The 12709-nt window shown below is 46.7% G+C and overlaps 1 protein-coding gene across 1 annotated transcript in view; it reads left to right on the top strand.

The window, feature by feature from the left end:
* The first annotated feature begins 6679 nt into the window (after window positions 1-6679).
* LOC119092711 (tetratricopeptide repeat protein 5-like) overlaps window positions 6680-12709 on the top strand; it is a 13321-nt gene continuing 7291 nt past the window's right edge. The window contains 3 exon segments of the mRNA XM_037215688.1: window positions 6680-6749; window positions 8357-8418; window positions 9880-10012. Coding sequence (XP_037071583.1) covers window positions 8389-8418; window positions 9880-10012 — 163 coding nt within the window. The 5' untranslated portion in view covers window positions 6680-6749; window positions 8357-8388.

Here is a 12709-nt window from a genome sequence, read left to right as displayed (position 1 = left end):
AGTAAGACTTTACTTCACCGTGCGTTACGCTATTCATCTGAGAAAGTAAGCAATTTATATGCAGAAAAGGCAACTCTGAGCTCTTAGGTTCGGGATGCACCACGTCTGGTTAACCTCAGGAATGCCTCACGTGAGGCCTGGGAAGTGCCATTTATCCCATGCCCGGGAAAAGGACTGGTCAACAGGGGGGCGGGAGTTATGTTTAAATTCGTCGGAGAGCGAACTCCAAAATGCCAAAATTGGTAAGATTTGATTGAGCCCCTCCCCCTCCCCTACAAACCCGAATGGGACCCCTACAGATATCCTGGGTGCATACAATTTAAGCCAATCGGTTGCAAATTCGGAGCGTATTCGGCCATAGACGAAGGCAAGCACGAGAGGCTCATCCCCCACCTAAGACGTTTCGCTCACTTGAAAACGTAGAAGCCATTCATACTTGGCCATGGTCTAAGACCTTCTTCTCCTGCACGACACATGCAGCCCCCGCTTGGGAAGTGACGGCCTGGGCCATATTAAGATATCCTGGTCGTGCCTTTTGTCACAAAATACCATGTGACGCTCTGTTGCTTCACATTTTCCGTTCAATTGACCCATCAATCATAATTTCAAAGGTTACATGTTACCCACTGAACGAAGTGCCAAACTAAGACCTATACGGTAAAGACTTGCGGAAGAGTGGGGATAGTTATTGCGGGAAAGAGCTCAAACTGATCTTACAGTACAATGACAACATCGATTACCAAAATGCGATCAGTCTCATTAGCACTGCATCCATCTATGTTTACGCGGTGTGCGCCTAAGGGAGTGGCATTGGCGCCGGTAGTGGACTTTTTGGCGCTCAACTAGCCTGTTTGGCGCTGTATGAGGAAAAATGCTCTGATTTGGCGCCTGATGACCTGATTTGGCGCCGGTTTTGGCACCGCACGAGGACCGAATCGTAAAACTACGTGTCGTGTCCCAGCGAACCTCTTTTTTGAATGACAGCAACCGTTTTTAAAGTGTCACTATCAACAGCATCACTTTAACACATGTCTCTTGCTTTTAACACATTCGTTGAGGTTATGAGATAAGGAAGACATTTGTTGGCGCTCGCCTTGGACTTTGGCGCAGAAAACGTCCAGAATACCGTTGTGCTGGCATGAAAAACAAATGCTATTTTTCGCTTCGGGTAAAAAATTAGTTGGCATTAGCGTGCATAAGATATATCAAATTATGCTGTCCCTATTCTAGATACTCTGAAATATTACAACGCATTCATGTGCTCTCACATTCTTGTAGCACAACATTTTCCATTTTAGAATCCCAACTTTTGTGTGAAGATCCATGAGGATCATATCACTTTCACTTGCTCTTACAAAGCATCTTCAGTTTTAGGTTTCCCACCAAAGAGCGTACGGACAACCACAAATCTTTCAATAAGTGAAAGAGGAGCTTGACAGCGTATCAGTTCATGGCAGTTGCGGTCGCTTCGAAGTGAGAATAAGCCACAAATTGATATTTTCCATTGTATGAAAGAAATAGTCCAGTCCGGGCGCCATTACAGCGCGCTCTTTTTGTCCGCGTACGGCGCCATTGAGGTGGGTCAAGGCGCCATTATGCTATGTTATGCTGATTGTCCACTGGCAGCACCTTCAGAACGCTACATTTGGCGCCGTATAAAGAAAACATCCAAAGGCATGTTGTTAGAGCAAATAAGTGTACCTAAAACAGCACACGGTCACCCATGAAACTTCAGCATTAAAAAGAGGATACTGAGAGCATGATAATAACGGGCAGATTAGTCTTTCGAATGTCAAAACGTGTCAGAAATGGATGTTTTGCAGTTGCAAAAGCGTGTTAAGTCCAATATGAGCACAATTGCGGCGATTTTCTCCATTCGTCTTCCGATGTCATTACGTAGTCATAGACACCATCCTCTTGACTGCTCACTTTCAGCGCATTCAAAAATTCTAAGGTTGGCATTGTATCAGGGAAAAAGTCGAATGTTGCTCCCATATATCCTTTTTTGGACATATCGGGCCCAGATGTTCTTTCAAATACATTCCTTTGGGCATTCCAGACTCAGACCTTCTTTTAGATTAATTAGTTTTGGACATTCTAATCGCTGTAATAGTCTATTAATTTTAGATTGTTCTAATAAGAGTTGTCTTTCCACAAAAGTACGGGTGCAGCGCCGTTTCAACCGCCCATGTATTACATTTGCTGCTTTGATGTCAGGGCAGGGGTGTAGTTTTCTATTCAAATGGGCTTCAGTCCCCCCCCCCCCTCCCCCGCCAGCTTCGAACAGAAAGTGGGAGGGGGAATCCGGGATATCCTAAATTATTATCTTTAAAAAGACCCTCGTTCCGTTCAAATAAGCGCTGTTTGCGAAGTTTTGGGCCTAAAAACAGGGCCACTCGCAGAGTCTTGACCTAGAATGAGGGCCATCTCGCGTGCAGGGGCTATTCACGCCTGTTCAGCAGCGTAGCCAGGATTTGTCCCAGAAGGGTACCAAATCGGGTCACAAGGGGCCTTCCAGTCAAGAGACTTCTTATCACTTCAACGCCCTGTTTTTTGGCAAGCGTCTTTCTCCGAGAGTCTTGGCATCCGAACGACTCTCTCCTAAGGTCCAGAAGTTTTAGGACAATCTCCGGTGGAATGAATCTCTAATAAAGAGAGGGTCATGCTTTGTCTATCCGGGAGCTCATTTTTGTCTCAGGATCCTATTTCGATGGCTTGGAGCCGTTTTTATATTTTGGAAGGTGGTTAGATGTCTGAAATTGACCAAATTTATCTGAGGGCCCCGCGACCTCCGGGAAGAGGAAGGGGGGAGGCATGGATCCACCCTCACCCCCGCCCCCTCTCCACACCTCCCCCACCCCTTATTGGCTACCCCATTGTGCCTCTTCAAGTTTAAGGTAGCAGTGGAATATATGTGGTGGCTGGAACCATTCAAAAATAGAGATGGTAAAATGTGGGTGATCGCAAGAAGCTCAGTCTCATAGACAGGACCGTCGGAGACATCGGGGCTTCTCTGGGCGATTCTCAGGCTGTGCGCCTGCTCCGATCATGGAAAACTCGATGTACCCTCTTTGCTGGTTTGCCTTTTTACCAAACTCCTGAGAAACGATGCCGAAGGGTTGTTAGACCATCTGAAAATGATTACATTGGAACAAATCCCATTGCAAGAAAAATGATCTGTCCTTTGTCAGAACACGTTGAATTAAGTTACCACATACAGCGCCAAAGCTAGGTGCCAGGGCTTTCATGACCCTTTAAATTAACTTTACATCGCCATCGCACCGTGTGAGATATTTCCAGTTTCGGTAAATGCCCATCTACGGCGACAATAGCGCCAAATCCACCAGGTCTCTGGGATGGGATTTTTTCTTCGGAGCGGCTTGCAAACCATAGTGGTGCTTAGATTTCAGATAAATCGACATGACGGTTATCCTGCATGTGTCTCACCAAATCCGTACATGTCGCTTGCAAGGATATACTGCCTTCATTTCGAAAAACCGCAAATCGCCGGTGCTGATATTACCGTCTGGGGACCGAAGTCCAATTCGTTTCGTTTCTTGTCACTCCGTTGATCTCTTTTGGCGCCCGATGGCGAAATCTCTGTTACAGGTAAATGTTCGAAAACACCCGGGGATTTCCCAGTGAATTTTCATGTGGTTACAGGCTTTCATGGCTGAGGCCAGCTATGCTCTCACGTCGGCGGTAAGCTCCATCCTATCTGAGTTTTAACCCAGCGCTGTCTGATCCTTAGCCGGCCTGCTCCACTCTCGCAGTGGCTGAGGAAGCCCGGTCCAGAGCGGTTGTCAAGATGGCTTGCGTTGCTCGTGAATCCTCGAAAGGTTCCAAGGATGTCTTGAAGTTGTAAATGCTGACCAATGCTACATTTGCCTGACCTAGCAAACACCATCTTCTCATAAGTGACATTGGTTTCTGTGACATAATAGAAGAGTTCCGTTGTAAGACAATCTATGTACATATGTGTACATGCTCTTACATATACAAGAGTAGCAGTAGTGAATACATGAGTGGGGCCAAAATAGCTGATGTTCAATGACGTAACATTTCTAATTTGATTCCATTGGCGATCTTTTGTGGTACAACACGAATGGCAATGTATTGCTGAGCGAAACATTTAGTCCCGTTGTAGGACAAACATCAACGTAGGGAAATAGCAAGTGAAACCGAAATCAGTGAAAAGTGAACGTAAAAGATATAGAATATGATCTTGAACATACGCGTTTGCAAGCCTAAAAAATCGGAACGCCGACGCCAGCCTTCGAAGTCTCCAAAGGGCGCGCGTTGTTTTGGCCTGGTGGTTGATCTTAAGTGGCGTCAATGGAGGACGAAAATGGAAAGAAGTATTTTTGAACGCTTTAGGGCATCAATCCGTATAATAAAAGGGACGGATAAGCATTTACACTGGCGTGAACGTGTGCTGGAGTCTGGTTGTGGTGGAACTGGTAAAGTAAAGCTGGAATTCGATTTTTCGTGTTGCTATAACTGTTAATCCGCTCAGAGGACAGCCTCGATATCACTCAGGTGAAGTTGACACCTCGTCCGGTCTACGAACGGCAGGAATCAATTTTGAATGACTCTCTGAAGCGTGAGTTCACGGCGGTCATTTACTCCCGCCCGTCGCCCGCCGCCTCGTGTTATCTGCAGCGGGCAACGCCATTCCGTTTTCACAGAAGCTGCAGCCCCAGTCATCAGTGGCCTTGCTCCTAATGTTTCGAGCGCACAGGCTCCAAACTTTCTATAATTTGTTTCACTAGCCGCTTCTGTAAAAGGATGGACATCCTCAGGCAAATATGGGATGGGATCTTATCTCATTTCGATCCCCCCATTGAACACCTATGATACCCCTTACCGTTTTGGGACAGGGAGCTCCGTGGGAGGAACACTTTGGAGAACATCATCGTCGGAGGTCAGGAACTGAAGAGGGACTCCGTCCCAGCGCGGAATGCCTACCGGCTGCCAGTTTGGCGACACAGAGGCTTTACAGAGGCAGAGGCTTCCCTTTACAGGATAAATCATACAATGGTCCTCTTCCCGACGCGAGAGGCCCTCTGACCCAGGCAGCTGGGACCGGATTGACGCAGGGCCCACATTGGCGCAAAATTATCCGTTATCACCGTAGGGGGTCAAACAACTGACACAGATACTACAGTTCTGCTTAAAGAATCCTCGCCTTAACTGGGGTGGGGAGCCTTGATTCGGTACTGGGTCCTTGACTGGCGCAAGACCCTTTCACTGTCTCCTTGTGGAGTCTCATCGTAAGTTCTCATATCTCCTTACACTTGCTCTGGCATCCGGGGTCTCGCCCTGCCCCTGTTCAGCAAATGTTCCCCTACGTGACCCGGGTTTCCTTGTCTTGCCTAACCATTGTCAGGGACTGTGGGCTCCCGACCGACACAGGGAGGACCTCATTGTTGCAAGGACCCAATCAGTGCCAACCGCAGGTTCCGGTCTTTCCTACTTGGGAGATGGGCCCCCAGGGTTCAGACCGGACACGGAGCGGGCTGTTCGATGTCGGAGGTCCCTGGCCGAAGTAGAGGCAGACGCTGTAATTCATTGAGATACAATGCCGTCCAATCGCTGATTTTACGGCCGAGTAAATAGGCTCGCTAAAGTATAGGGGACCATTGGTTAGGAAGAGGGGCGCATCGGTTTGAGGAGCCCTTCGTTAATTATTTGCCCCCATCCCAAATTCCGCGCCTGTCTAGAACATACTCCAGCAAAAGCTTTGCGGGGGGGGGGGGAGAAATGATGCACTAGCGTGTCAAGAAGCAGATTCCACCCGAATGTGCTTAAGAAGCTTCTGGACATTATATCCCGGCTCATTTGTTTCCTGGTCCACCAATATTATCTCGTAAGAACTACCAACAAATGCACACTGCAGTTTTACGGAAGGATTTAGGTGAGGTATAAGTTTCACGGACGGATTGATTGTTCGGGCTATGGTCGTCGGCTGGTGTGATACTCGGCATGTACAAAATGTTTCGACCAATTAACTCTCCAACCGTCGCCAGGTGCTACCAAGTCCAGAGAAGAACTAGATGATTCTTGACTATGTGCGTAATGCACACACACACACACACACACACACACACACACACACACACACACACACACACACACACACACACACACACACACACACACACATATATATATATATATATATATATATATATATATATATATATATATATATATATATATATATATATATATATATACATATATATATATATATATATGGAACGCCTAATGACGGCCGGATGATTGACTGGCCAATACCTTGTGCACATACCAGACGGGACGACATGCCGAACGACTATTCCATTGGTGATATGCGGTCTGGCGTAAAGAATGAAGGTTCTGGCATGACTAACAATTTTGTTTTATGCAAAATCTCTCTAAACTTTTAAAAAAGGCAGCTGAAAAGGCACAATCAAAAACTTTGCCGTCAGCCCACACATCAAACGCCCAATCAGCACGCGAATGACGTCACGCATTCTAGCTGCTAATCGTCCTGACGGCAGATCGAACTTTCTTTAATTACTTTACCTTTCGTCACGGTTGTTATATATGGTAGCAGTTGTTAATATGGTAGCAATTCATTGCGACCATTCCTGGCATGATGGTTTCATTCATGAAGTACGATATACTTGTGGTATATGTGGCCCCCTGGGCTTACGTTTGTGTATATTGAACGGTTCGATAGAGTGAGCGCATTCGACGACGACGTACAGTTATATTGCATCATGTATAACAAGGAGAAATGTTTCGGTTTTGAATTTCCATACCGTAGGGTCGTATCTTCACAAAACTGACCGGAAGGCGTGTCGTGGGGTTGATCAGCCCTCGCCTTAGAGTACACACAAACATTTGTTTGCCATCAGGTTGTACTATTTAGGCCAATGGATTACACCATCTGGCAATATTTGATGTGCAGTATTTTTTCTGTTTCTGTAAGATGTGTATTGCCTGGGGGAACAGAAGAGTCAATTAGAAAACAGTCTGCTTATGATATGTACTTATGCATGCTGCTATTTTTGTTGTTTACATGTAGGTCATGTGCAAAATACAAACACACACCTCCAGCTTAGCAGAAAAATGCAGCAAACAATATTGGGGCTACTAAATCAGTAATCTGAGTGGTGGAGAGTTTGGTGTAAAGTTGTCACCAATTTAACTGCTTCAACAGTACATGTTTCTAGGGGTTTTGATAAGGTAAAGTTGATTTTAGGCAAACATACTCCCAACCTTTTTCATGCAAGAATTATTGAGAATTTTGAAATTTTGGCTTAGTGTGAGTCTGAGCACTCCAGTGGAAGGTTTAGCATATATTTTACCTAGGCTTACAGCACAGCAGATGAACATGTTTGCACATTGGACTCAATTGGTTAGGGCACCTATATACTGGTTCACAGACCTGTGGCTGGCGAGTCTGAGTGGCCTTAGGCACAGTGTGTTTACCCTTGACAGGTTTAGCCTGAGGTGGGGATAAAGGTTGGGATGATATCAGGGGGCAGGACAGATGGTGCAGACCATTACAGCACATTTAGATCTTACCACCAAATTCTGTTGTTTATATGGCATCGCATGATTGGGTGATAGGGGTCAGGGCCCACACAATATGCAATGCTCAGTGTGAGCTCTGATCCCAAAAATCCATGCATTCATTAGGTTCAGATGAAATCTTCCAAAAATGGCCACTTTTGCACTGTCCCCAGCCTATATGCTATTGGTTGCCCATGGTTTTACAGCTACAGTAATGAATTTAATGTTTTCTCCCATTGACTAATACTAAGGTATAACAATGTAAGAAGAAATGTGATGACAAATGACAAAAGGGAGTGTACTGTTTTATTCATAAGAGAATACCATGCCTTTCTATACTGTTGAATAAAATCATTAGTATGATCTGTTCACACTCTTAAGGAGAGGTTTGCCAGATATTAAAATGTGCTGCTTCTGCTAATCTTTGTTAATCAATTGTTAATCAGTGTGAACAGATCATTAGTATGATCTGTTCACACTCTTAAGGAGAGGTTTGCCAGATATTAAAATGTGCTGCTTCTGCTAATCTTTGTTAATCAGTGTGTTTTCTGCCCCTCCGTACTATCATCCTCCATGGCCTAATCAGTGGGCTTCAAGATATGCCTGCTTAAAAGGCTCATAGGATTTTCATAGTATCAAAATTTGAGATTTCGAAATTCTCATAGGATTGTCAGCAATGCTGGGGATTTCTGTCACAAGAATTGGACCAGTGCAGCATGCAGATGGTTTTAGTGCATTGTAGACAATGTATTGAGTTTTCAGTAAATTTTGATCCATCATACTTTTTCAGCCATTTGGACAACTAAATCATCTCTCTGGGTGATGGCTGGTTTGGAACTTGAAGAACTTGAGGTGAGTGTATATCCAGTGGTTTCAGGTCTGTGTGTGATTGAGGCTTTATGACGCACTCAGCTGCTGAGGCTATATGGCGTCGCCTGCCTCTCACCCTGGCAGGAAGGGCGGGCACCGCGGGGAATCGAACCCCATACCTCTGGTTTCCCAGACGCAAAGTAGTCAACGCAGACGCGCTAACCACTACACTACCGGCGTCCGTGGTTTCAGGTCATTTGAATGTGTTAGCAAACTGAGAAATGGTAGTCTCTAATATTTGGCTAGCAATATGTTGCAATCAGCTGGTTATTTTGAAAGTCAAAATCATCTTTAGATGTGTGCTTTTGAAGACTATTTTTTAGCAATGACCTCTTTGCCCAGGGCAAAGGCAGTATCAGTTCAAGCTCAGGCACCCACAAACTTTGTTTTGTGGAGAATATGTGATTTAAAGGACTCTATTGCATATTGATTCTCTTATGGTATGCATTATTGTGATCATATGAGTTCAGTTAGGTCAGTTTATTTAAGCTCAAACTGTGAAAAGCAGTCATCTTTCCGGGAATGATTTTTGATGTATCATGGCTTGGTTTGGCATATTTCAAGCAACATGTGCACATGTTTAATACTATTTTGCATAGTGGGATCCATTGTTGGTTTTTTCGTTGTTATACCATAATGATGGCGATGGTTTCGGGTTTGGGTTTTTTGGCACATCAACTACAAATGATCATGCAGCATCCATGTCATTTAGGGCTTTGGTCACAGTTCATACCCACTGATGCCATTGACATAGATTTCAGCATCAGATTTCAGCATGTCTAGGTACATTACCTTTTTAAGATGTGGAGGGTCTCTGGCATAATTCTAGACATAAGAATAAGACATAAGACAACATAAGACATAAGAACAAATAAAATCAATTGCATGCCAATTATTATATTTTTGACATTGGAAACAAGCTAAGATGAACAACATACTTGATGCCTCAAGCCATCTCTCAGTTTTTTAATAAGTGTTTTATGTTTGGAATGAAATCAACCCACAACTTTTAAGTGGCACAAAGTTGGAAGCTCGCTATTCATCTGGGCTTGTTTCAGATGTCAAAAATATTATCATTTGCATGCATTTCACACTATTTGTTCACATTTTAATGTCCGTGATATATTTCCCCAGTGTCACGACGCACATAGATCTGAGTGTGGCAGATAGGCTTAAATGCACAAATTTTGTGCCATTCTGCCCTACCCAAGGTCATCTGCACTGGCATTCTACGCCACTGACCTGACTCAGGTCTTCGTATCGGGTTATTCGTTCCCGCGTTTCACTTGACTGGTACGTTTAATTTTCAAGGTATAGGAAAAGGAGGAAGGGCGTGGAGTGGGGTTTAAGGCTCTTCCCATCCCGCGCAGGCGAGAAAAAGCATTCGTCCGGCGAGTGATAAATGTTTCGTGCCCTGTGAAGCTTGTGTTGCTGCGTTTCCAGACACGTGTGAAAGATCTGTATCGGTTTCGGGACCAATACTTCGAGAGTCATGACATCACAGAGGCAGACAAGAAGCAGGAAAAGGTTCAGCGCATGCTTGATGAAGTCATTGAGTTTGCCACCAGCTGCAAAGGTAAGTGACGCGGACGTTTGTTAACGTTGCCCATGTGCGACTCCGGGGACCTGGATCTGTGCGTAGTTGACTGACAAAACTCCCATAGGATCTCACGATCTGACCGATAGGAAGTTTCGCAAAACATCTGAAGCGAATTCTCGTGTTTTTCTGCATTCTACGTATCATTACGGCCGAAAATAAGACACAAGGACAACTCCAGCCCACGTGCCAGAAATCGTTTGCCGGTGCCCGTGGCCTAGGTGAACGAGAATGACCTTTTGAGGCCGTCTACGAGACCGCTGGGTCGTAAGTCAGCGGTACTGGATGAGAGCTCCAGCATGTGAACATTACTCGGATCTGCTGACGACGAACCGCTAGCTGGAAGCTGGTGACATGGTGTGAGCCAGGCCCGGTGTGATCGTTTCACGACACTGCACGGTATGCCAAATTGCCCGTAATCTTAATTAAATCGTGCGCACCAGGAGCTAGAGTTGTCCGATGCACTGGGACGCCTTACGGCCGCTGGCTCCCGGTCGCACTCAACAAGCGCAGCCGCGGGCCGAGGAAGCCTGATTGAGTCTGCTGGCCGCGGGCCAGGGAAGTCTGAGTAAGGCTGCTGGCCGCGGGCCGGGGAAGCCTGAGGAAGATTGCTGGCCGCGGGCCAGGGAAGTCGGAGTAAGGTTGCCGGCGGCGGGCCGAGGAAGTCTGAGTAAGTTTGCTGGCCGCGAGCCGAGGAAGTCTGAGTAAGGCTGCCGGCCGCGGGCCGAGGAAGCCTGAGTGAGTCTGCTGGCCGCAGGCCGAGGAAGTCTGAGGAAGGCTGCCGGCCGCGGGCCGAGGAAGTCAGTAAGTTTGCTGGCCGCGGGCCGGGGAAGTCTGAGAAAGGCTGCTGGCCGCGAGCCGAGAAAGTCTGTGTAAGGCTGCTGGCCGCGGGCCGAGGAAGTCTGAGTAAGTTTGCTGGCCGCGGGCCGAGGAAGCCTGAGTAAGTCTGACGGCCGCGGGCCGAGAAAGTCTGAGCAAGGCTGCTGGCCGCGGGTCGAGGAAGTCTGAGCAATGGCTGCTGGCCGCAGGCCGAGGAAGTCTGAGGAAGGCTGCTGGCCGCGGGCCGGGAAGTCTGAGGACGGCTGCTGGCGCGGCCCGGGGAAATCTGAGGAAGATTGCCACTTTCAGATGAGCAGGCGAACTGCGTTTCATCGAAACTCTTCCCTCTGAATTGTATTGAAGCGGACTCCACAGCGCATGGATGCGGCCCATCTAGTATCGATTGCCGAAGGAGACGGACTCCGTCACCTTGCTCTTTTGCGTTATCTTCATCAGAGAAACTCATTCCACATCTGTTGTCACTACGTGTGTCCAACGCCGCACAAGATGTCGTACAGTACGGCTAGTAACTCGTGAAACTAAAACAGTGGAACTGCTACCGTTTACCTGGCTTCGCCCGGTTCACCCGAATATTCATGTATGCAGCCACGCATCGGCGGCTGACATCGCTGTAAATAATTTAAATGAAAATAAAAAGCTCCATGGCTATCAGCATGCTGTGAGCGCCCGCACAATCGGTCGGCGCGCAGAAGTGCGTAGAATTCCCCGAGCATTTCCTCGTAAGTTCCATTCGTAATATCTCACCACGCACCACTCATGAGTTACATTTGTTGATCGATTTTTGCCAACTTCTACCATGGGTGTCCATGAGTATTCCAGACTGATCCCTGCTGGACGGACTGCCTAACGATTCTCGCCGTCTGGCTTTGGTGTTGGGTCTAGTACTGGTGCTGGGCCGGTCCTCAGCTCGAATGGCATAGGCATACACCCAACCCTGTCCCCTACCTAGCGCTCAACACTCGTCCAAAACCGTTACTTTTTTCGACATACGTAGGTAGAATGGGTTTTCATGACTTCTGGAGAATGTGAAATGCTGAGAACATGAATGATCAAATGACTGTTTTGGGCCCGCAGCCAGCGGCAAACTGTGTGCTCGGGTACGATAGCCAAGTGGGCTCTAAACCTGCCTAAGGCCGTTGCGTCCCCCCATCCAGGACGAAAGACTACATGATCGCGTAGTTTTTCCGGTCCTATGAAGCCCACATTGTACAAATCGGTTACAAGCGTTCGTACCATAACTGAGTCTATCTAATATGTGGCCATGTTTGCCAATGATGTTGCGTAAATTTCGATACATCCGCTTCTTTGTGTTGTTTGCTTGGGGCATAGGTAACTGGAGATAAATAATTGATTGATACATATAAGTATGGATGTCTTCAAGGCAGCAATACGATAATTGCGCTTAAATTTCCTACAAAGGGTCGGCAAGATAACACAGATTGTCACACTGGTCTGTTTCAGAGCACGTTCTGGGCTATTTAGGGTACAGTACATTTAATCTTTTCAGTTGGAAATTTCCTCACGCGACTCGTATACTCGAGGGGCGTTAAGATCCAGATGCCTCCTAAACCTGGTTTGTTTTGTGCATGCTGATCCCACCGCCCAAATTGTCGGAACTATGGGGGAATTTTGGCCCCAGCTGTCAGCCAAATTATCCGAACTGAGGGGCAATTTTGGCTCCAGCTGTCAGCCAAATTATCCGAACTGAGGGACAATTTTGGCCCCAGCTGTCAGCCAAGTTATCCGAACTGAGGGGCAGTTTTGGCTCCAGCTGTCAGCCAAATCGAACTCCGAGGGTCACCATGCTGTCATGCAGTGTCATGACAAAGCTACACG

This window comes from Pollicipes pollicipes, unplaced genomic scaffold, assembly GCF_011947565.3.
Source record: "Pollicipes pollicipes isolate AB1234 unplaced genomic scaffold, Ppol_2.1 Scaffold_3447;HRSCAF=4054_pilon_pilon_pilon, whole genome shotgun sequence".
In the NCBI taxonomy this organism is placed as follows: Eukaryota; Metazoa; Arthropoda; class Thecostraca; order Pollicipedomorpha; family Pollicipedidae; genus Pollicipes; species Pollicipes pollicipes.
This window is presented reverse-complemented; position numbering and strand designations above follow the sequence as displayed.